Below are 25,776 nucleotides of genomic sequence, written 5' to 3' on the forward strand. Positions count from 1 at the left end.
TCCACTCCAGGTTGTAGCTCTAAGGTAAGATACTGATTTTTTTCTCATTCCTCAAGGGTGCATGAAACCTTCTGCAGTGGTTTGAAGAGTGGTTAGGGGTCATCAAATAAAAGCATTTCAATTCAATGGATGGTCATACTTCCCTTGAAAAATTCTGAGGGGGACTTAAAAAGTGATTTCATATGCATTTATGTCCTTTGTCATATATGAAAATGCTTTCTCAGGTCTTTAGTAGTTTTATACATAATTTTTCTATTTGTAACACTGCAGTTTGCCTTTTAAATACTTGAATTCTAACATGCAATACATTTCAGTGTTATTAGTTTATAGAGAAAATGTAAATTTCCTATCTACAGCTTTTACCCAGCACTAAATATAAAAAACTAGAGATGTTGTCTAAATAGATTGAATCCTTGCCTTGGAAAGTGGCTTAAATCTGCATGTTGTTTCATAATCTGTAAAATGGAAAATTTTTAAAATATGGAAAATGATGATGAATAATTTCAGTAAGACAAAGCATTTTAATTGTGTCACTCTAATCACTGGACTTTGGGAAAATGTGGAAAAGTCTGCCCGAGTGCTTTAAGTTTTCCTGGAAAGATATCTTTGTTATTATAAAATAGATCACCTATTATCATTATTGACAGGATTAATGAATGTTAAGTGGCAAGAGACTAATCTTGAAATTTTTTGTGAAATTTTCATAGTATTAGTAATAAAGCAAGAAAATAAAAGTAATAACACTTTATCTTAAGTCCTTGATAAATACTAGACAGGTGAAAAAGCTTAGTTTGTCAAAATTATGGTACAGGAACAAGAGAAATTGATGAATAGAATGTATTTTAACAAAATGATGCAAAATAAAGCCCTCACATTTGGCTTTCCTTTATTCGTCTTTGAAAATCCAAATCCATAGAATGAAAAGATTTTCACCACATACAAAATAGTTCCTAGAATTTTTGCAACCTATTTCTATAGTTCTTTTTACTCACAAAGGCAGCTTTGAGCTATCTGCTGCATCCACCTTGTGTTCTGAGAGGTGTGAAGGATGCCATAGAGGGAAAGGTACTCCCTGCCGGCAAGGTACTTATCATCCAATTGAAAGATAAGGACAGTAAGTGGAAGACATGGAGAACGCCCTGCCATCATCTTGCATTGTGTTTTGTATAAACCAATAAATAACAGGCAGCTTATAAAAATCAATATACATATGTAACAGGACTCAGAAAGCAACTATAATATCAAAGAGTAAGTGAGCCAGGTTACAACAGTCTCTTTCCAAATGCATGATTAAGTGTCTGTCAGCACTGGCATGGAACACAGATACTGACATTTCTTCTCTAGCCAAGCCAGGGAGGGGGGTCATCCTCAATGCTCAGCTGGTCAGTGAATAAAGAATGTTTTTTCTTTTTTTAAATTAAAAAGATATTTTTCCAATTAGTTTACTTTCAATATTATTTTGTATTAGTTTCAGACATACAGCAAAGTGGTCAGAAAATCATATGATGTTTTCTTTTTAAATGTGAATCTAATGGTTCAGTTTCTGAATTTCTATACTATCTTTTCTTCTTATGCCAGGCAAAGTCTTCAACTGTGCTGCCATCAATAACCCGCAGCCATGAGTTCCGACCAGGAGATGGCTATTTTTGGGGAGGCTGCTCCTTTCCTCCGAAAGTCTGAAAAGGAGCGCATTGAGGCCCAAAACAAGCCCTTTGATGCCAAGTCATCAGTGTTTGTGGTGGACCCTAAAGAGTCCTTTGTGAAAGCAGTAGTGCAGAGCAGGGAATCAGGGAAGGTGACAGTCAAGACTGAAAAAGGAGCTGTGAGTAAAACACCTGGAGAGGGTTAGACTGGCCTGCATTTTGGCTTAGGTGAGCTGACACTAATTTTTTGATCTGGCCTCTCTTACTTTGCAGACTGTAACTGTGAAAGATGACCAGGTGTACCCCATGAACCCTCCCAAATATGACAAGATCGAGGACATGGCCATGATGACTCACCTGCACGAGCCCGCTGTGCTGTATAACCTCAAAGAGCGCTATGCAGCCTGGATGATCTATGTAAGATCCTTATCATGGCCTTCTGCTCATACAGGTAGTTAATATTTTCAAAAAATAGTAATTAAGGTCTCCATAAAATAATTATTTTTTTTTCTTTTTGGTGCAGACCTACTCAGGCCTGTTCTGTGTCACCGTCAACCCCTACAAGTGGCTGCCGGTGTATAATGCAGAGGTGGTGTCTGCCTACCGAGGCAAAAAGCGCCAGGAGGCCCCGCCCCACATCTTCTCCATCTCTGACAATGCCTATCAGTTCATGCTGACTGGTGAGTAGATCAGTTGGTTCTCCTATCAATTATTTTACCACCTATAATCAGAAAATGTTAAAACTATAAAGACCTTTAGAAATAATCTAATCCAACCCACTAGTTGTCCAGAAGAGGTGACTAAAACACGAGGTACATACTGTAAAAGTGGGAACTAAAATTCAGTTCTCCTGATTCCACCTCCATGAATCTACCAGAGCAGGCAACTGCCCCATCCCTATTAGTCTGCTTAGTCTCCCTGCTTAAAAAGATGTGATTTATTTTACATATTTAAATAGCAAGAGTAAGATGAATAACTGTCTGAATAGAAATAAAAAATGTATTCAATCATTTTAGTGCCCAAGTTTCTTGTTGATGCTTTTAGAAGTATTTTTATCTCTTTAAATCATCAGAGCTCACTTCAGATATGATATCCTCCTCTCTTTGAATGAAAGGGTGTTTAAGGGCTACAGGCATATAAAGAGAAATTGTTATTTTTCCTCTTTAAAAGGGTTTTACTTTGATTGAAGCACCCTCTTTCACCTGCTCTTTCTTTGACCCTATGCCATACTTTTGGGAAGACTGAGCAAAGTTAGGATTGCAATCTGTGGCCATGACACAAAGGTGTGTGTGTGTGTGTGTGTGTGTGTGTGGCCAATGGATCCATTTAGAAAGTAAATCTCAACCTTAGCTTAATACTATTTTAACCAGTTAAACTACAGCCCAAACCCTTAGCATATTCTGCATTTTTCAGTTGCATGCATTATCAGCACTCAGCATGACACTGAAATCCACACATGGCAACTAGGGAATATGTCTATCTGCCTTTGCAAAGTACTATTCTTTATTTTAAACCAGAAGGACACACTTCCTGTGGGGGCTTAAGGAATTTAAGATATGACAACACTTTATATTTTCCTCTTCCTCAACTTAAGAATAATATAATATATAATTTTACAATAATATATTGAAAAACTTCATTGGATATGACACTTACGTTCAATGCCCTAAGTATTTCCCTATACAAAGTTTTGTTTGTGTAACTAGTAGATATGCTGATTGTGCACCATTTTTCTTCCAGATCGGGAGAATCAGTCTATCTTAATCACGTATGTATTCCTATTCTGAGTCTTATTAGTATTTTATTCTCACTGGGACAATAAAAACCAAAAGAAGAAAGTTAGCCCACGTACTAAAGCAATAGCATAATCAGCCTAAAACTAGATATTGTTTTCACTTTATTTAGGATTTTAGAATGTATCAGAATGTAAAACAATAATGCCGCAAATTACATCATTCTAGTCGAGTCTTGAAAGTTCCACAGGACTTACCTGGGAGGAGATATAAAATCCCTTCTCCAGACATGGCCTAAACCCGGTACAGCTCAGTGAGCAATGTACAGCCTTCTGAAGGTTAAGTAGTTTGGGAATGTTACCAGTGGTTTTTAAGGCCTACTTGAGGAATGTCTATTCCTTCAAAGACCTAACTTGGGCTATATCTTTGGTCTATGGAAACTGAAGAACACTTGCATTTTTTCATAGTTTTTTAAACCAATAGTTTAATTTCCTACCTAGTTGTTGAGTGGCTGCTTTTTGGACCACTCATGCCCAGGCCTCAGCACCTAGAAGAGAGCCTGGCATACTTTAAGCACTGCAGAAATATGTGTTACATGAATAATGAATAAATGAATTTATATCTTGTCAATGATAAGCAAACAAGTAATATGAGCTATACATAGGCACAGAAAAAGATCTAGGAGACTCTAATAAAGACATAAAATAGATGATTAGGTAGTAAATGCTTATGGTGGAAGTAGTTTCATGGCTTAATTTCTCATATTTGCTTGGTCACCATTTGACAGCGGAGAATCTGGTGCAGGGAAGACTGTGAACACCAAGCGTGTCATCCAGTACTTTGCAACAATTGCAGTTACTGGGGAGAAGAAGAAAGAGGAAGGTTCTGGCAAAATGAAGGTGAGTCCAATACCAGAGTCAGAATCAAGACTGTCGGGGCTCTCAGGAAGTGGGGAGCCTCAGATGTGAGCACTGCGCTTGCCTTTGCAGGGGACACTGGAAGATCAAATCATCAGTGCCAACCCCCTGCTGGAGGCCTTTGGCAATGCCAAGACCGTGAGGAATGACAACTCTTCTCGCTTTGTAAGTGTCTTGGTCACAGAGGGGTTTTCTTGGCCTTTAAATGCCAGAGAAAGCATGTCTGAATTATCATTTCAATCTCATCTTTCTTGTGTGCTTCAAGCTTTTCACATAACATCTTTTTTACTTGCAAGGGTAAATTCATCAGGATCCACTTTGGTACCACAGGGAAACTGGCTTCTGCTGATATTGAAACATGTGAGTAACAGGACCTCTTAAATAGAATCCAAGAATGACAAATGATGGTTTGGAGGAACATCTTGCAGCTCCTGCTGAGCCTAGAGCTTGTTTAATACTATTCTGCTGCCAAACATGCCCACAGTTAATGCCAATCTTAACCAGAGTCCACAGTGTACTTTATTCATGTCAGTCATGAGCTAATGATTCTGTAATAACTGGCAGGAGCTGTTAGGCTTGTCTGAATTATTCCAGCCTCAGAATTGACCTCAAAATTTTCTAAGAAAAAAGCCAAAACTAACACTAGGGATAAATGAGTTGCCTCTGGGTGGAATATGTCTGATTGCTTCCAAGTCTGAGCCTTGACAAATTTCACTTTTAGTATTTCCTCTATTATAAAGTGAGAAGAGACCCTGGGGAGGAGGAGTTAAAGAATCTATTACATTTTATGCATCAGGCATCTTCTGTATGAGAGATGAATATGCCTGGGCCAGCATGCTTTAGTTTCTTTCTAGAGATGGTAAGAGCAACTGCCATTGTAGAGATGTACTATGTGGTACCTCATGGGAACATTCAGCTGAAATCTCAAGGGGCCAATAAAATATAACTGATGACCATAAATGCCAAATCACTCCAGGAACTTTACAATTTCCCTCCAATCTAATATCTACTTTCCATTGCAGATCTTCTGGAGAAGTCCAGAGTTACTTTCCAGCTAAAGGCGGAAAGAAGTTATCATATTTTTTATCAGATCATGTCTAACAAGAAGCCAGAACTGATTGGTAAGAAAGATCTTAAACTCACAGATGAAAGTTAATCTTTTTTATTAACAACTTGAAATGTACAATTTATCTCCTGAACTCTATGTACCCAGAAATGCTCCTGATCACCACAAACCCATATGACTATGCCTTTGTCAGTCAAGGGGAGATTACAGTCCCCAGCATTGATGACCAAGAAGAGTTGATAGCCACGGATGTAAGTTACACATGCAGTTTTTATAAAACTACATTATGCATGGGAATGACAATAGCAACCTACTATAGGTGTGTCGTAAGGATAAGTATAAATTCTCCTAAATAAGTTAGTCTCTTCTGACCTAATTGTTATCCTCTCATTTCTCCCGGTAGAGTGCCATTGACATCCTGGGCTTCACTTCTGAAGAAAGAGCTGCCATCTATAAGCTCACAGGGGCAGTAATGCATTATGGAAACATGAAATTCAAGCAAAAGCAGCGTGAGGAGCAAGCTGAGCCAGATGGCACTGAAGGTATAAAATGTAGCTACATCTGGGTTTAACAGGAGAATCTAGGCAAAAAGTCCATTCCAAACTCATGTCTCCTTTACAACTGAGCTTCTGATGGGACACACAGAAATGTACTCCTGCACAGACTTTCTATAGTGATGCTCTCACTACTCTATGAATAGTGGGGTGCACATCAGATCATGTTGTGTTCCTAAATTGTGTCTCTACAGTTGCTGACAAAGCGGCCTATCTCCAGGGTCTGAACTCTGCTGATCTGCTCAAAGCCCTTTGCTACCCTAGGGTCAAGGTTGGCAATGAGTACGTCACCAAAGGCCAAACTGTACAGCAGGTAAGTGCACGACTTTAATGAATGATACACATCCTAAGCCTTCACAACATATCTTTAATAACATCAAGTTATTACTCCGTCCATGAAGGTGATCAATTCAGTGGGTGCTCTGGCCAAAGCCGTCTATGAGAAGATGTTCCTGTGGATGGTCACCCGCATCAACCAGCAGCTGGACACCAAGCAGCCCAGGCAGTTCTTCATTGGGGTCTTGGACATCGCTGGCTTTGAGATCTTTGATGTGAGTCATCAGAAACTTTGAGCAGGGAAGTTTACAAATCATGCTGCTGCAATCAATACTGAAAAAGGTCTCAGAAATAGCTGTACTACAAACTAAATAGGCATGTGAAGGGAGACTGAAGGGCACAAACTTGGAAAGAGACAGGTCTGGACTCAAACTCCACCTCTGTCAATTCCTACCTAAGTAAACTTGGATAATGGGAATGGTATCTGACCAATCACAGGACAAATTCAACTAGGACTGATAGGTAAATCACATACCACTCCAAATAGCACACTCACTTCTGAGATCATTCTGCCAGTTACGAGCTTGTTGTATCTTAATCCCTAAGCATAAACTGCAAGCACATAATACTTGTTAAGTGATACAGAAGGTAATGAGGACAACAAAGATGACAGTGGGGAAGAGAATGACAAATTCAAAGGGAGATTTCAAGGCTCCTATCTGCCCTGAAATATCCAGGTATAGAGGATGGATGTGGTATTGCAAAGTAACTCAAATTCATCTGCCTGAGAGAGAATACCTCGAATATATCTTAGGAAACAAGGGTACCGAAGTGAAGTCCTCTGCCTGACAGTAGTATCTCAGATGTGTCTGATCCACAAGTAGAATTCCTATACCTTTTCCTGACTGGTAGACACTGGAGGAATCTTTCTGAGTTTTAGGAACAAGAGCATTCCAGAAATTTCCAAGCCCACATGGGAAGGAATAATCTGGCACCAAACAGGAACAAGAACATATCACACTTTTTTAAAATAAGAAAACTAACAACACTGCATACTTGCAATGTCTTTGAGTTTTTAAGTAGATATATTAATATAATTCACATGCCATTAAATTTGCCTATTTAATGCAATAGTTTTTAATGTATTTACAGATATGTGCAACCATCACAATAATCATTTTTAGAACATTTTCGTCACCCCAATAAGAAACCCTATTCCGTTAAATCATTCCTCACTTCTCGCTCCCCCAGCCCTTGATACCACTAATCTCTTTTATGTCTTTATGGATGTGCCTCTTTTGGACATTCCATAGAAATGGAACCATACAACACATGGCCCTTTATGATCAGTTTCTGTCACTTCGTATAATGCTTGCAAGGTTCATCTGTATGGTAGAACCTCTTCGACTTCTGTGTATGGTGACACTATTCTAACACAATAGCATTCACAATTATTTTTAGGTCTAAGTGTCCTGAGTAGTAAAGCATAGCAGATCTCCTCAAGTTCTAATACTGGGTACAAACACTGGCTCTGGTGTCAAAGCTTTGGAGCCCTGCCATGCCCCTAACCAGCAGGATCTTGCTCAGGTTACATAATCTCTCTAACAGTGTTTCCTCACCCATGAAATGGGCAAATAGTACCACCTTAAAAAGGCAGCTGGGAGGATCAAATGCAATAATTTATATAAGCACTTAGCACAGTGTCTAGCATATAGTAAATGTTCGACGAAGGTTAGCTATGGAATTTTTATTCCAAAAAAAAAAAAAGAATTTTTATTCCTATTATTAATAACAACACAGAGATCATAGTGTCTCAGATGTATCAACCTTAGCTAGTTATACAACATAAAGAGATAAATTACTATGAAACCTATAATTAAAAATATATATTGTGAAAACCAAATAATTGTTTTATTGCATAGGGAGTATCATTCAGACCCTGTTTATTCCTACTTAGGAGATACTTCCAACAAGGGTGCTAACACTTCCTCACCCACAGCAGCAAAAAAGACAGGCAGGATGAAGCCATACCATCCTGAGGGCAGTTGGGCTTACCAATTAAGAAAAGCCCCTATCCAAGAGAAGCTTTTATTATAAGATTAATGGTAATTTGTATTTTATACTTATTTAGTATAACAGCCTGGAGCAGCTGTGCATCAACTTCACCAACGAGAAACTGCAACAGTTTTTCAACCACCACATGTTCGTGCTGGAGCAGGAGGAGTACAAGAAGGAAGGCATCGAGTGGGAGTTCATTGACTTCGGGATGGACCTGGCTGCCTGCATCGAGCTCATTGAGAAGGTAAAGAAATAAATGCTATCCTCAGGGATAGCTCCTCTTTACTTGGGACCATCACCTCTTTGCTCTAACTCTTTCCAGATAACAAGTTGCTGCCTCTAACCCCACTGCCCCAGGCTGTAAGCCCTCTGATAGTAGAATCCCCTTGTGCATAAAGGCTAAGTGTTCGGAAAGCACCCAGAATCTGTTCAGACACCTAGAGGGGTGTCTGGGTGGTTAAAATCCCAGGGCTCAGTTATCCCCAAGAATATGATGGGAGCCCAGAAGGGACTGTGGCATTTCATACCCTTCTGGTTTGTCCAAAGACCCATAGAGCAGTGGGGTTCAATGTCACTGTAAAAACAACATTAACTTTAAAACATTTTTTCCATAATGTTTTGATCACTGGTCATGTTGGAAGGAGGTGGCTACTGAGAAATACAGATATGATTTTTCAAAATATTACTTATATTATTTGATGTCTATGTACATGAAATTTTTGGTAAACCTATTGCTAAAAGTGAGCTACATTTATATAGACATATTTTTTTAAATTTTCATTAAATTTATTGGGATGACATTGGTCAACACAAACATAGATTTCAGGTGTGGGTTTCTATGTTACAAGATCTGTATATTGCACCTTGTGCCCACCACTCAAAGTCAATTTTTCTCCTGTCACCTTATATTAAGACCCCCTTCTCCCTCAACCCCCTTCCCTCTGGAAACCACCACAATGCTGTTTTATATACACATAATCTCATTCCATGTACTGTTGTTCAACAAAAATTAAGCACATACCATATGTCTAGCACTGCTCTGTCATTGCACCAAACAGACCAAGGGCCTTGCTCTCACAGCACTTCCAGTCCAGTGTTCTAGTAACAGAGTGACAGCACCAAAGTGGCTTTGGCTCCTGCAGACAATGGAGTCATTGGAATAGACTGGTATTGAATCCTGTTATGCTCCTTCTAGCCTATGGGCATCTTCTCCATCCTGGAAGAGGAGTGCATGTTCCCCAAGGCCACAGACACCTCCTTCAAGAACAAGCTGTATGAGCAGCATCTTGGAAAGTCCAACAACTTCCAGAAGCCCAAGGTTGTCAAAGGCAAGGTTGAGGCCCACTTCTCGTTGGTGCACTACGCGGGCACCGTGGACTACAACATTGCCGGCTGGCTTGACAAGAACAAGGACCCCCTGAATGAGACTGTGCTTGCCCTGTACCAGAAGTGTTCCCTGAAGGTACTAGCCTACCTCTTCTCCTATGCAGCAGCAGCCGCTGAAGCAGGTAATTTTCGATAGAATTCTCTTTTACTGAATGTCTGAAACCTCATGTGAGGAAGCCTGTACTATGACTGTTGTGCTTTCTCGGTTCCCCTTAGAGGCTAATGCTGCTGCTGGAAAGAAAGCTGCCAAGAAGAAGGGTTCTTCCTTTCAGACCGTGTCTGCTCTCTTCAGGGTACAAACTTCATTTTCTCTAATTAAATTCAGAAAATTAAACTTTATTTTACTGTGTGGGAAAGGGGAATTAATGTTGCAAGGATTATAATACTGGATATGACTCAAGGAGAGAGGTCAGCAGGTAGAACTGAGTCTTATGGCACTTTGGAAGAGATACTCAGTATAATATAGGAGACACAGGCCTCAGGAGAGATGAGCGTGAATTGCAGAAATAAGTATCAGATGGTAAAATTCAATTTGGAGGCCAGGAAATGAGGTCATTTGACACTCAAAAGTTTCTAATGGGGTAGGATTAAACAAAACATTACATTTTCTTGAGCCTTTGGGAGCCTCCAAATGATGCAGGTGCTTAGGCGAATATTGGCATAGACTGAAATGAGTAGATTTCAAAATCTGAGGATAGAATAGTAGTAGGAATTGGAAGCTGATCTAAAAAACAACAACAACAACAACAACACACACACACAAATCCAGATATGATTTTTAAAATAGCCCTTTAAGGAAAATTTACTTTACTTTTGACAATCCAATTGGCAAAAACTGAAGCTCTAGTTTTTCCCAAAAAATAGGATTTCCTTAGAAAACATCTCACACTTGGTAACATGGCTGTCAGTTTTCTGCCAGTTCCCAGAATAAGGCATTAAAAGGCCACTCACTGTGGAACCAGAAGGAGGACACAGATCTCCAACTATGAGAAGGAATAAGCATGTGATAGGGAAGGGGATACACATGTAAGGCAGGTACAGAAAGAAATGGAGATTTGGAGAAAGACATTGACTTATTTGTAAAACCAGATCACATATCTAGGCAAAAAGAGTGGCTGGAAGCATTTCCATATGTTTAGAATGTCATACTAAATTGACAATGTATTCTATCAGACTCAACATCAGTGAACAACCACTTCAAACACCTAGGAGACAAAATCTCTATATATAATGCACAAAAAGACCATTTTAGGAATCTGGAAATTCCAGAGCTAATCTTTGCAAATTCTAATCTGGATGGGTACTGGAAATATTGGGGGGAACACTTTGTAAAGTATATGCTTGTCTAACCATTATGCTGTACACCTAAAACGAATACAAAATAATATTGAATATAAACTGTAATTGAAAAATAAAATGTAAAAATAATTAAAAATTTAAGAAGTATTAAATGAATGCCATGGAGCATGATTATGTCTGTATGTATGAATGTCTGAAAATAGTATACATTTTAAAGCAAATATTCATATGGTTTCACAGGAAAATCTGAATAAGCTGATGAGCAACCTGAGGAGCACACACCCCCACTTTGTACGGTGCATCATCCCCAATGAAACCAAGACTCCCGGTAAGACAGTTCTGATATCCCCACAAACTCCTGTGTTTGTGCTAGACCATGGAATGAGGCATGTGTATCTTTTCTTTTAGGGGCCATGGAGCATGAACTTGTCCTGCACCAGCTGAGGTGTAATGGTGTGCTGGAAGGCATCAGAATCTGTAGGAAGGGATTTCCAAGCAGAATCGTTTATGCAGACTTCAAACAGAGGTCAGACTTTTTCACCATTAATTATTTTAAGAGATTTCTCTTATTTACTTTAATTTTCTAGTGAAAGGATCATTAGTGATCCCGCTTATAGGAATATTTCCTAAGAATCCCGAAACACCAATCAGAAAAAATATATGCACCCGTATGTTGATAGAAGCATTATTTACAATAGTTAAGATCTGAAACAGCCCAAGTGCCCATCAGTAGATAAGTGGATAAAAAAGATGTGGTACATTTACATAATGGAATAATATGCAGCTATAAAAAAGAGGACCTATTACCCTTTGAGACACCATGGAAGGTCCTGTAGAGTATTATGCTAAATGAAATAAGCCAGTCAGAGAAAGACAAGTATCACATGATATCACTTATATGTGAAATCTAATAAACAAAAGAAACTGACAAACAGAATAGATCCAGAGACATGGAAGCATGCAACAGACTGACCAACCTCAGAGGAAAGGCGGTGGGGGTGGGAAGAGATTAACCAAAGAACTTATATGCATAGACAATAGTGGACACAGACAATAGTGCTGTGAAGGTCTGGGAAGTGGGAAGGAGTGGGGTGGAGAGGGTCAGTGGGGAAAAAGGGGATATCTGTAATACTTTCAACAATAAAGATACATTTACAAATTTAACTGACTCTATTGAAATACCAAAAGTTTGAGTCTTTGAATATATGGAGAATAAAAAGAGGTAGATATGATTTCTTGTTTGTGTTTGTTACACTACTCAACAGCTATGTTGTTTCTATAATAAGGCAGGAAGACTTCTTGTTCATGACAACAGCTATATCATTTCTTTGTAAAACAGATACAAGGTATTAAATGCAAGTGCTATCCCTGAAGGACAATTCATTGACAGCAAGAAGGCTTCTGAGAAGCTTCTTGGGTCCATTGACATTGACCACAATCAGTATAAATTTGGTCACACCAAGGTAATAGTCTCTGAAGTCTACCTAATGTTATTCCTGTCGCTTTGAGGTTGATGTAAAATTTCTGATCTACAACTCTGCTCATGCACAGGTCTTTTTCAAAGCTGGTCTTCTGGGGCTCCTAGAGGAGATGCGAGATGAAAAGCTGGCGCAGCTGATTACCCGAACCCAGGCCAGGTGCAGAGGGTTCTTGGCAAGAGTGGAGTACCAGAAGATGGTGGAGAGAAGGTATTAATAGGGATACTTCACTAAACTCCATCAGCATAGACTTTTTAATTCTGATTCCTGTTATAACCTGACTTTGAAAATTTCTGCTCCTATCACAGAGAGTCCATCTACTGTATCCAGTACAATGTCCGTGCCTTCATGAATGTGAAGCACTGGCCCTGGATGAAGCTGTATTTCAAGATTAAGCCCCTCCTCAAGAGTGCTGAGACAGAGAAGGAGATGGCCAACATGAAGGAAGAGTTTGAGAAAGCCAAAGAAAACCTTGCAAAGGCTGAGGCCAAGAGAAAAGAGCTGGAAGAAAAAATGGTTGCTCTGATGCAAGAGAAAAACGAACTACAACTCCAGGTTCAATCTGTGAGTGTCAGAACCCATTTTTGTAATATGATGCTAAAATTTTATTTAAGCAATTGCTAGGGGAAATTCTAGATTCCACCTTACCAAGAGACTTATTATCAATCTTTCCTAATTTACAAATGCTTAGAATGTTCTATAAATTTTCATATACATTATTACTAAAAGAATCAACAAGACACACAGGTTTGTGCTAAGGATAGTTAATGGTGAAGAAGTAACTAGAAAGTTAAGGATTAATTTAATAAGGCTTATGTATACAGCCTTGTTGGCCCCCAACTCCCCATTTTTGGTGATAAAAATGTCTCTTTTCCTCCTCACATGGGAAATTTATGGAAAGAAGGATGAGGGGAGGAGGTCAAACAACCTTCTTCTTCTGCCATTTTCTCAAACTCCTTCAACTTAATATTTTCAGTATGCCAAAGGGCCATATTTTAAGGTGGTGTGCCCTGAACACCATCATTAGAAATAAAACTGTGTCATAATTTTACCAGGAACCATGACTTCAATTCCTTTATTTTATCGTCAGTGAGGTAACTGTCCAATAAATATTTCCTAAATGATGGAAAGCTAATAAAAATTAACCTAACATTTTGAAACACAATTTAATGGTTTGGTTTCAAAATATTAATATAATCTGAAAATATGCAGAGAACTAAAATATAAAAGTGTCTATTGTTCCTTCTTAGGAAGCGGATAGCTTAGCTGATGCAGAGGAAAGGTGTGACCAGCTGATCAAAACTAAAATCCAGCTGGAGGCCAAAATCAAAGAGGTGACTGAGAGAGCCGAGGATGAGGAAGAGATCAATGCTGAGCTGACGGCCAAGAAGAGGAAATTGGAGGACGAATGTTCAGAACTGAAGAAAGACATTGATGACCTTGAGCTGACACTGGCCAAGGTTGAAAAGGAGAAACATGCCACAGAGAACAAGGTATGAGACATATTCTGCTATAGTGCTATACTATATAGAGATTCTACCATCCAATAAGCTGCTTTATAGTAGAGACAATCTCTTCCTTGACCTTCTAGGTGAAAAACCTCACAGAAGAGATGGCAGGCCTGGATGAAACCATAGCTAAGCTGACCAAGGAGAAGAAGGCCCTCCAAGAGGCCCACCAGCAGACGCTGGATGACCTGCAGGCAGAAGAGGACAAAGTCAACACCCTGACCAAAGCTAAAACCAAGCTTGAACAACAAGTGGATGATGTAAGCCTAACATCATGTAAAATAATTTTTTTTTTATTTTGTAACTAAGTGGGCATGAGTTTGGATTCTTACAGTGTAACGAGTATTTCCAGGAGTGTCCAATGAATACACAGTATAGAATATTATCTATATGTATAAAAGCCTAAGTGACCCTTATGACCAAGTGACCAGAACGACCAGTCACTATAACATGCCCTAACCACCAGGGGAAAGACACTCAACGCAGGAGCTGCCCCCTGGTAGTCAGTGTGCTCCCAGAGCCAGCCAACTTCCTGCAGTCCCTCCTCCCAACAGGACAGGCTGAGAGACCCCACCCATGCACAAATTTGTGCACCAGGCCTCTAACCCTGCTATTAGAACTAATATGGACACATAAGTAAAAAAAATAAAAATAAAATAAAATAAATACAGTTAGTTGTAACAGATAATATGGGCAAAACAAATTAGGGGGAAGGAAGGAAGAAAAAACTGTATAAACAAAATGGGTCTTTATCTGGGCTTGAAAGAAGAGAAGCTATGGAAAGATATAGAAAAGAGAGGGTTCTCTAAACAAGAAGTGTAGCAAGAGCAAAGAAGCAATAATAATCCATAAGGTTTTCTCTCACAGGGACAAAGGGGATTCCAAACAGAGAACATGGGAGATAAATTTGGCTTCAAACATGTTCTGATATTGAATGGAGAATCCGCTGTAAATGTCTGAGTAAGGGAGGACTTGACAAAGGTCACAGTTTGGAAATATTGCTATGGTGTTTATCCCGTGTGGTAAAGCATCAAACACAATGAATTCCAGTAGGGAGACAGAGATGACAAGAGGTCTCCCTAGTAGTTTACTGTAAAAATGTGGTAATGAGGTGCATTTCACTTTATAAATGATGAATCCCTAGACTAGATAAATAGCAATAAAAATGTAAGAGGTGGGATAAATTTGTCTAATTCAAAGAAAAAATCAAAATAATTTGCTGATTATATTTGAGTTAAATGTTTACAAATTCAACTTGGGACAAAAGGTGGTAACATGCCAGGAACTATATTCATAGATTATTAACTTTTAGCTTGAAGGATCTTTGGAACAAGAAAAGAAAATCCGAATGGATCTAGAAAGAGCAAAGAGGAAACTGGAGGGAGACCTAAAATTGGCCCAAGAATCCACAATGGATGTTGAAAATGACAAACAACAACTTGATGAAAAGCTTAAAAAGTAAGCAGCAAAGACAAAAGTTTACTGGGGAAAATACTATTAGTATTTATGTGACTTACAAGTGCTTTTCTAATAGAAAAGAGTTTGAAATGAGCAATCTGCAAAGCAAGATTGAAGATGAACAGGCCCTTGGGATGCAGCTGCAGAAGAAGATCAAGGAGTTACAGGTAAGTACCTGGTTTCCATCAGTGGAATTCAACATGATAAAATTACTAACACAAGCTAAGTTTGTGTTTTTCATCACTCCTAGGCCCGCATTGAGGAGCTGGAGGAGGAAATTGAGGCAGAGAGGGCCTCTAGGGCCAAAGCAGAGAAGCAGCGCTCTGACCTCTCCCGGGAACTGGAGGAGATCAGCGAGCGGCTGGAAGAAGCCGGTGGGGCAACTTCAGCCCAGCTTGAGATGAACAAGAAGAGGGAGGCTGAGTTCCAGAAAATGCGCAGGGACCTGGAGGAGGCCACCCTGCAGCACGAAGCCACAGCAGCCACCCTGAGGAAGAAGCACGCGGACAGTGTGGCTGAACTTGGGGAGCAGATAGACAATCTGCAGAGGGTCAAGCAGAAACTGGAGAAGGAGAAGAGTGAGATGAAGATGGAGATCGATGACCTCTCTAGTAATATGGAGAGTGTCTCCAAAGCCAAGGTACAGTCATGATTGTACCTTGAGAGCATTATACTAAGTGAAATAAGCCCATCAGAGAAAGACAAATATCATATGATTTCACTCATATGTGGAATCTGTTGAACAAAATGAGCTAACAGGCAAAGCAGAAATAATGTCTTTAAGAGATTTATGTAAGAAATCTGGCAAGAGACTGGTCAGAGGGAGGGGAAACTCAGATGTGACAGGGCAAAGTGCTCACTCTTTATAGAAGAGTCACATCCAAAGAATATGCATAGTGAAAACTTAAGCTCTTTCAAATTAAAAAATATAATTCAACTATACATTTTGAGATTTTTAAAACACCTCACCTTGATTAGGCTTTTTGTTTTTCTTTTAAGCACACATACATAATTTGCTTCTCAAAAAGAACTCATGAGCTGAATCAAATATAATTACTCTCTTACAAGTAAGCCAGTTGAGTAAAGACAAATTCACAAGTAGTATCTTGTTACTCTTTCCATCACAGTCTAAGGCCTCAGTTGTTTTTTTTGTTGTTGTAAAAGTAGTTGATTTTCAAAATAGGTGAGTACTGAAGCTCCTATGGAATGCTTGGAATTAATAACAATTTCTATGGTAGAAAAACTTGCTTGCGATGTCTTCTGCCACTTTTTGAACACAGGGAAACCTTGAAAAGATGTGCCGCACTCTAGAAGATCAACTGAGTGAACTTAAGACAAAGGAAGAAGAGCAGCAGCGGCTGATCAACGACCTGACGGCTCAGAGAGCTCGCCTGCAAACGGAATCAGGTGGGCCACTTACTAGTGTTGACCTTCAATGACAAATTTACCTTGGATGCTCAATTTGTTAAAAAAACAAAATTCTGCACTGACTTACTTGAGATCACATATTATCTTTCTAAAGGGTGCTCACTCATACGAGCACATTATTGGCCACAGGCATGAACAGCTTTCTTTCTTTTTGTTTTTAAATAATGAAGAGATCCAGGCTTTTTGTTTTTTAATATTTTTAAAGCAGATAATAAAATTATTAAATAAAAACTGTATCCTCACAATATTTATTTTCACTTTTCAAGATGCTCCAACAAGTTATTACTTTATTATCCTCATTACCTTAGAATGTTATCCCAATTTTAAAGATGATAAATTATGGTAATGATGAGATGCCCTGTCCAAGAAGCTTACCGCAGTCTTTTCCCTGAAGTCTTTCCAATTGCTAGTAGCTAACCCCGGGGAAGTAGGGAAATATTCAGGACCACAACCCAGCCTGGGTACATTCAGTGAGGTTCAGGGCATGTTTATTATCCAAATTGGGGAGTCTCTGCATTCATTCCTCCCCCAATCAACTTATCCATCTTTCTACTACAGTTCTCCATCCCCTAGGGCAGTGGTCAGCAAACTCATTAGTCAACAGAGCCAAATATCAACAGTACAACAACTGAAATTTCTTTTGAGAGCCAAATTTTTTAAACTTAAACTTCTTCTAATGCCACTTCTTCAAAATAGACTCGCCCAGGCCATGGTATTTTGTGGAAGAGCCACACTCAAGGGGCCAAAGAGCTGCATGTGGCTCGCGAGCCGCAGTTTGCCGACCACAGCCCTAGGGTAACACGAAGGAAACTGTTTTATAGGTCATCTGGACTATTAAAGCAATAGGCAGATCAAAGTGTTGGAACCACTTCACTTTCATATTCATTCAAATATTGTTCTTTCAAGAACAAAGCTCAAAGTGGGGTTTTTATTATTGTTATGCAGATGATAAGTACACTTATGAAAAAGAAAAACTATATTCTAAAAGAATAAAAATGCTCCTTGCAGTTTCTCTTCCTCAATACATGTTTACTGCTAGTAATTTAGTGGTATATAAAAAATGCAAGTTGTGATTCTTATTAAATGTCAGAGATAAGGCTTCCAGGTAACCAGTTCAATAGTGGTGTTGAAAAGTTTTTCTCTATATTTAATATAATGTATTTTCTGAATTATGGTGCTTAAAGAATTAGAAATAAATGCCATTTTGTTTATGATATAATCAGTTATCTCATACATCAACTCCTTCTGGGAATGGAACGATACTTGACCATTTCTTAATATAAAAATGATTCCACAATTTCCTTTTGAACATCACTTCTACTTACAAAGGGAACTACTCAAAGTCTCCTGTTTCTACAGAATAATGTTTTGATTCAATGGAAGATAAACTAGTACAATACTAGTTTACAAAAGGCACTAGAATGTTCTGTTGGTTTGATTTACTTTTCACGTTTCTTAACAATTTCTACAGTGATCAAATAAATCTCTGTGTTGTTCATAAGCATGTAATCTGCCTTAACATTTTCCATACTTCTCATTTTTACATAAACTTTCTTGTCAGGGTTGAAGTGGATGTTGGTGGTTTGTTGTAATGCATGCTTTCCATCATGTTTTGACTAAGCTCCCTTTCCCTGCTCCAGTTTTAATTTAGAGCTTTAATTTCCACAGTACAGTTGAATTTTCTGGATCTTGGTCTTTATAGGTGAATTTTCACGCCAGCTGGATGAAAAGGACTCGATGCTTTCTCAGCTCTCAAGGGGCAAGCAAGCATTCACACAACAGATTGAGGAACTAAAAAGGCAACTTGAAGAGGAGATAAAGGTAAGCCTTACTTTTTATTGTTCTGGTCATTATCCTTGTTTTCTTCTGGTGACCTATAGGAACGTAGTTACTAAATATAACTTTAAATATATACAATTAAATTGCCAATCTCTATGTTTTCAGGCCAAGAGTGCTCTGGCCCATGCCCTGCAGTCCTCCCGCCATGACTGTGACCTGCTGCGGGAACAGTATGAGGAGGAGCAGGAAGCCAAGGCCGAGCTGCAGAGGGCAATGTCCAAGGCCAACAGTGAGGTTGCCCAGTGGAGGACCAAGTATGAGACGGACGCCATCCAGCGCACAGAGGAGCTGGAGGAGGCCAAGTATGTCCTAGACTTAGTTAAAATGAAGCATCTCTCTTAACAGAGTGTATCTGCTACCTCTAGTAACTGAGCAAATATCCATTGCTCCCAAAACAAAGGAAAAACGAGGGAAACTAGTTTTTTTACAAAGGACATAAGGGAACAGGGAGCTGAATGGTTGTTTTTAAAAAGGGGGACAGTTGTAGTTAGAATAACAATTAATTATACTCTCTTGTGCCTCTCCTCTTTCTGAGCAACTAACAAAAATACTGCTCCAAGGTGATAGGTCTGTGAAAGAAAAATAATTAGGCTTTAAAAGCATAGCTCCTACCTTTGAGATGTGAAAATATGGCTATATTGAAAAAGTGGAGGCATAAGTATATTGTTAAAGACAATAAAATAAAAAGTAGACAAAATTCTGTAATAAGAAAGAAAACTGGGAGCTCTAGTGGCGCAATCGGTTAGTGCGTGGTACTTATAAGAAAGAAAACTGTTTCATAAATATACAATGCAATACTAAGTCCAAGACTGAACTATAAGAGGGAGAATGTGGACGGAAGAGACCTACTTATTCAACAGAAAGTTTAAGAAGAGATCTATTCATTTAATCTATGGCTAATGTATATCCATATCGTTGGAATTATAATGCTTTGTTGGATGCTGTGGAAGAGATTCTGAGTTGAGCTCTCAAAGCAAAATTTATATTGATTTGGGAAAGCTTTTTATTAAAGGCTTTATGAAAACTAATAAAATAGGGGATATAATTAGATAAAAATCAAGTATATTTTATTTAAATTCAATTAATATAACATCTCAGTACTTAATATGTATGGCAGCCTACAAGAATACTAGTACAAAGATTAGCAAAATATAGATTCTATCCTCTGGAGATCAAAATTCAGTGGAGAAGATTTATATATATATATATCGAAAACAGTAATTCAAGGTAGATATTAAGATTCTATAAAGGACTAATGAGTCAGCTACCTTGAAGGGTAAAATGTTGCATTGGGCTGATCATGGATTGCCTAAAAGTCAGACTACTAGTATGAAGTACAGAGATATTGAAATTTGGGTTATCTTCAGCATTTGGTTGGTAAGAGAGTGGGAATGAGTTAATACAGAACTGGACCTCCAAAACAAGTTTGAAAAGCATGGTAGTAAGAGTCTGACTGTGGAAATCACTCTCTTGCACCCACTTTGAACACCGAGTTCTGCTGACGACGATTCACTTCTATTGTCCCTATTTCACTTTTCAGGAAGAAGCTGGCCCAGCGTCTGCAGGATGCCGAGGAGCATGTAGAAGCTGTGAACGCCAAGTGTGCCTCCCTTGAGAAGACGAAGCAGAGGCTCCAGAATGAAGTGGAGGACCTCATGCTTGATGTGGAGAGATCTAATGCTGCCTGCGCAGCCCTGGACAAGAAGCAGAGGAACTTTGACAAGGTAATTTCTGCAGAAGCTTCTACCTCAGCATCCTACATCCTGCTACCGTCAGTGTGCCTTATTCAAACCATCTGAGGACTATACTCAGTAGCTCCTGCTTCATGGGTAGGTGGGGGGGGGGGTGTTCTTGTGGTTTCTACTGTTCTCATTCATCATAATTTTTCACCCCAGATCATCTCAACTCTCAGAGATGCTAGAATAAATGGTTTCATTACATTAAACTTTCTCCACAAAATCCCCCCCCAATGGCTATTTATTTATTTTTCCATTTTTTTATTAAGGTATTACATGTGTACATATCTTCTCATTGCCCCCCACCCCACTCCCATACATGCCCTCACGCCCCCCGCCCCCCAGTGTCTTGCGACCATTGGTTATGCTTATATGCATGCATACAAGTCCTTCGGTTGATCTCTTATCTCACCCACCTCTCCCTAACCTTCCCGCTGTAATTTGACAGTCTGTTTGATGCTTTACTGCCTCTGTATCTACTCCACTAAATTTCTTGACCATAACTTGCCCCTCAGATCCTGGCTGAATGGAAGCAGAAGTATGAAGAAACTCATGCTGAACTTGAAGCTTCCCAGAAGGAGTCCCGCTCCCTCAGCACAGAGCTATTCAAGATTAAGAATGCTTATGAGGAATCCTTAGACCAACTTGAAACCGTAAAGAGGGAAAATAAGAATTTGCAACGTGAGCACATTTCACCTTTTCTTTAACAAATAGTTAAATAATGCTTTCCCTCAATGAACAACTATCTCTATTTTTGTTCACCAACAGAGGAGATTTCTGATCTCACTGAGCAGATTGCAGAAGGAGGGAAACGTATCCATGAACTGGAAAAATTAAAGAAGCAAATTGAGCAAGAAAAGTGTGAACTTCAGGCTGCTTTGGAGGAGGCAGAGGTAGACATATTATCATACACTCTAAAACAATTATGAGAAAAATTAGGGTCAATTTCACACAAGAATTGATGAATCAAGAGAAAAGAAAAATAATTTTTACTCTGCATATGAGTATGGAGATGGAGAATTGACCATGTATACAACTAATATAATTATATGTCAGGAACTATGCTAGACATTGAGAAAACAAAGATGAATTAAGGGCCTTGCCCTCAAGGGCACTATCTAGCTGAGGAGATAGACATATATAAAACCAACAATAGAACATTGTAGAAATTTCTATAATAATAGAATAAAGATGTGTTATGGTGGCAAAAAAAGTAGGAACTCATTCCTATTTCTAGAATACTACATACTTCCATTCCCCGCTAATGTCACCCTTTTTGTCATTAAGGCATCTCTTGAACATGAAGAGGGAAAGATCCTGCGCATCCAGCTGGAGTTGAACCAAATCAAGTCTGAAATTGACAGGAAAATTGCTGAAAAGGATGAGGAGATTGACCAACTGAAGAGAAACCACATTAGAGTGGTGGAGTCCATGCAGAGCTCGCTGGATGCTGAGATCAGGAGCAGGAATGATGCCATCAGGATCAAGAAGAAGATGGAGGGAGACCTTAATGAAATGGAAATCCAGCTGAACCATGCCAACCGCATGGCTGCTGAGGCCCTGAGGAACTACAGAAACACACAAGGCATTCTCAAGGTAAATGGGGTGAAGAGATGGCCCCAGTGCAGTTGGGGTGGTTGAAGCCCTGAGAACAAGATGTCTCAATGATCTTTCATCCCACAGGACACCCAGCTACACCTGGATGATGCTCTCCGGGGCCAGGAGGACCTGAAGGAGCAGCTGGCCATGGTTGAGCGCAGAGCCAACCTGCTGCAGGCTGAGATTGAGGAGCTGAGGGCCACTCTGGAGCAGACGGAGAGGAGCAGGAAGATCGCAGAACAGGAGCTGCTGGATGCCAGTGAGCGTGTCCAGCTCCTGCACACCCAGGTGAATAGATAGAACAGGAGAAGAGTGAAAAATACAGAAGAAGGAAAATCAAATTCTTGCTCACATTTTAGTATTATCTAAAAATTTATTCATAATGTTTCATGAAGGACAAAATTTAAAACATTTAATATTTTTGGATTAACAATATTTTGAATATCTTAATTTTGACATCAAGCATTGACTGTCTTTTAAAAATACATTGTCACCTTAGATACTTTATGTAACAAGGAGGGATACCAATTAGTTAATTTAATTAACTAGTTTGTGAACAGCGGGCATCCTAATTTTTCTCTCAGGTATTTAATATTTTTAAATGTGATGTTTTAACCAGAACACCAGCCTGATCAACACCAAGAAGAAGCTGGAAACAGACATTTCCCAAATCCAGGGAGAGATGGAGGACATTGTCCAGGAAGCTCGCAATGCAGAAGAGAAGGCCAAGAAGGCCATCACTGATGTGAGCAGAGGGCAACGCAGTGGTGGTCAAATATGAATCTTAATGTGCCTTCTCAGTTTTCTGAATGGTTTTAATTTACTGCTAATTAGGCGGCCATGATGGCCGAGGAGCTGAAGAAGGAGCAGGACACCAGCGCCCACCTGGAGCGGATGAAGAAGAACCTGGAGCAGACGGTGAAGGACCTGCAGCACCGTCTGGATGAGGCTGAGCAGCTGGCCCTGAAGGGCGGGAAGAAGCAGATCCAGAAACTGGAGGCCAGGGTGGGTCTTCTGATCAGCATATTTCCCACCTCATTCCAATCCAATGCATGATTTTTCAATACCTAGCACTCCTGGATGATGTGTGGCATACAGAGATGAATGAGAGATATTCCTTGCTGCCAAGAACTTATAAGGGGGATATTAGACTAGGGTATCAATAACTACAAATAAAGCAGAGTAAAATAAGTACTACAGGACATTTGAAGAGTAGAAATCCATTAAATGAATGCATCATAATAAATGTCTTTAAAATGCCCATTTTCTTGCAGGTACGTGAACTTGAAGGAGAAGTTGAAGGTGAACAGAAGCGCAATGTTGAAACTGTCAAGAGTCTACGCAAACATGAAAGAAGAGTAAAGGAACTCTCTTACCAAGTAAGGAAAATGGTCTCTCTAGGTTTTCACCCCAGTCTACAGAGGATTGAAAACCAAACATACAACAAAATATGATGGTATTTGTACTTTCAAGAAACTCACTCTTTAAAATATAATAATTTCAGACTGAGGAAGACCGCAAGAATGTACTAAGACTCCAGGATCTGGTGGATAAACTGCAAGCAAAGGTGAAAGCTTACAAGAGACAAGCTGAGGAAGCGGTGAGTTCAGAATCCCTCATGGTGACTAGGCAGCCTCCAGTTCTCTGATATGTCCAAGCTAATTTGGTTAAAGGGATGAACGAAAAAAGGCTAAAATGAGGAAAGATTAAAGGTAAATGGTTCAATGAAGGTCTAAAGAATGAGAAGAAACCAACCATTTGATAAACCAGGGAAATTTTTTGTTTTAGGGATGGAGAAGAGCAAATGCAAAGCTTTTGTATGGAAAAGAGTCTGGTTTAAGAAGTAGAATAATGAGGGAGGTTGCAGTAGAGATAGAGCTGAAGAGCTGACAGGAGGAGGATAACATGGTCTTCCAGGTCATGATAAGAAGTCTGGCTTTTTTCTAAGCACAATGGGACACTGGGAAGCCACAGGATGATTTTGCATTTGGTCAGTCATGCCCTGGTTTATATTTTTTTAAAGAGTATTTTGGCTACTATATGGAGGATGATTTTTTGGTGACATAGGTGGGTACATCAAAACATGGCTTGGATTAGGAGAGTAGTGGAGCATACAGAGAGAAGTGGAGCTATCTTGGAGGTAGAAACTACAAGATATGCTAATAGGTTGCACTTGGGAGGTGAGAGAAAGGAAATCAAAGATAATTTGTCAAGTTATGGTTTGATTAACTAGGTGGGTGGTGTATTATTAAAATAAAAAGCTAAGGGAAGAACAGATTTGCAGGTCTGCAAGAAGAAAATAGTAATTCTATATTGGAAACATTGTTTGAAATACCATTATATACACCATGAATTCTTAGCATTCCACCTTATCGAATTTCCCCAGCCTCTGATTCATGGGAAATAATGATCAAGTAACATCAATTTCCTAAGTATAAAAGTATGGCTACCCAGAAATACATATCATAAATTAGTTCTTGTATTCATTTATAATTTTTATTTTCCCCCTGACCTCTAAACCTCTAAGGTCAGAGAGAGACAGAGAGGACTTAGTTAACCTTTCTCTAAAACTCTATTATTTAGTTATTTAAGTTTTATTAATGTTCTAAATTTGAATGCCATATTTTGGTGGTTCAAATGAGCCTTTTAAAAAAGCATGGTTACTAGAGACTAAACCAGGACTGGGCTTCTCAAATTCATTGCTATATATTCAAACATAATCAGAGACCACTCTATTTTAGGAAATAATCAACTTCTTGTTTAATTACCAAACTGCCTTAAATGGCAATAATTTATACTCAAGGCTATTGGTTTGGTATACTATAGATTGCATGTCTGCATTTTGTTGTTGTTAATCCTCACCTGAGGATATTTTTTCCATTGATTTTTAGAGAAAGTGGAAGGGAGGGGAAGAGACAGAGAGAGAAACATTGATGTGAGAGAGACACAATGATTGGTTGCCTCCCACATGTTCCCCCACCAGGGCAGGGGATCACGCCTGCAACTGAAATAGTTGCCCTTGACTGAAATCAAACCCGGGACCTTTCAGTCCTCGGGCCAACACTCTATCCATTGACCCAAACCAGCCAGGGCCATGCCTGCATTTTTAAAGGTCTGGTTCCATTCTTAGGACTTTGAAAAAAGAAGAGGCTTGAAAGTTGGCCATTTAGGAGTAGCTCTAAGATGTTTAGAAGTTCTATAAGGAGAACTTTTAGAGCACCTTGGAGACAAATGTCACCTGTCCCTAGACATTCTGAACTCTATTCACTCCTGAATGCATTTCCATTCATTCTCAGGAGGAACAATCCAATGTCAACCTCTCCAAGTTCCGCAAGCTCCAGCACGAGCTGGAGGAGGCCGAGGAGCGGGCTGACATCGCGGAGTCCCAGGTCAACAAGCTGCGGGTGAAGAGCCGCGAGGTTCACACAAAAATCATAAGTGAAGAGTAATGCACCCAAATGCTGAAAGGTGACCAAAGAAATGCACAAAATGTGAAAATCTTTGTCACTCTGTTTTGTACTTACAGTTTTTGCAAATAAAAAATTTATTTGCAAAGAATTTGTGTTTCTTTTTCTCCCCACTGTGTCAAATTTTCCTTTTTAGGCATCAAATAAAGAAACAAACATTTTGTTTGCATCTAATGGAGAAGCATTTAGTCACCAAAAATAAGAGGTGATAGGAGCAGCCAGGTCAATCCCGGTTAGTAAGTGCTCTAGCCCATACTTGCCCGTGTGGGGAGCAGGTGAAAGCTAGAGGCAGACCTTAGGCATACAGAACATAAAGTACCTGTTAAACCTC

General features: G+C 39.3%; 1 protein-coding gene and 1 long non-coding RNA gene across 3 annotated transcripts in view; one reads left to right on the top strand and one right to left on the bottom strand.

The window, feature by feature from the left end:
* Positions 1-25,530, top strand: LOC103296854 (myosin-1). The gene is made up of 39 exons (XM_028128280.2): positions 1-24; positions 1,579-1,822; positions 1,917-2,060; positions 2,167-2,323; positions 3,384-3,411; positions 4,164-4,275; positions 4,366-4,458; positions 4,590-4,653; positions 5,316-5,414; positions 5,507-5,610; positions 5,763-5,901; positions 6,108-6,226; positions 6,315-6,464; positions 8,321-8,491; positions 9,443-9,755; positions 9,850-9,926; positions 11,173-11,260; positions 11,341-11,458; positions 12,272-12,395; positions 12,484-12,620; positions 12,719-12,974; positions 13,661-13,903; positions 14,002-14,178; positions 15,231-15,376; positions 15,453-15,543; positions 15,627-16,016; positions 16,657-16,783; positions 18,507-18,625; positions 18,749-18,945; positions 20,184-20,367; positions 20,895-21,060; positions 21,148-21,272; positions 21,667-21,975; positions 22,063-22,266; positions 22,598-22,723; positions 22,813-22,983; positions 23,253-23,357; positions 23,483-23,578; positions 25,275-25,530. Exons 2-39 carry the CDS (start codon positions 1,619-1,621, stop codon positions 25,425-25,427), a joined length of 5,826 nt encoding a protein of 1,941 aa, XP_027984081.2. The 5' UTR covers positions 1-24; positions 1,579-1,618; the 3' UTR covers positions 25,428-25,530.
* Positions 1-25,776, bottom strand: part of LOC129147482 (uncharacterized) — a 122,250-nt gene that overhangs the window by 21,028 nt on the left and 75,446 nt on the right. The window lies entirely within an intron of this gene.

Source organism: Eptesicus fuscus, chromosome 20 (assembly GCF_027574615.1).
Source record: "Eptesicus fuscus isolate TK198812 chromosome 20, DD_ASM_mEF_20220401, whole genome shotgun sequence".
Taxonomy (NCBI): domain Eukaryota; kingdom Metazoa; phylum Chordata; class Mammalia; order Chiroptera; family Vespertilionidae; genus Eptesicus; species Eptesicus fuscus.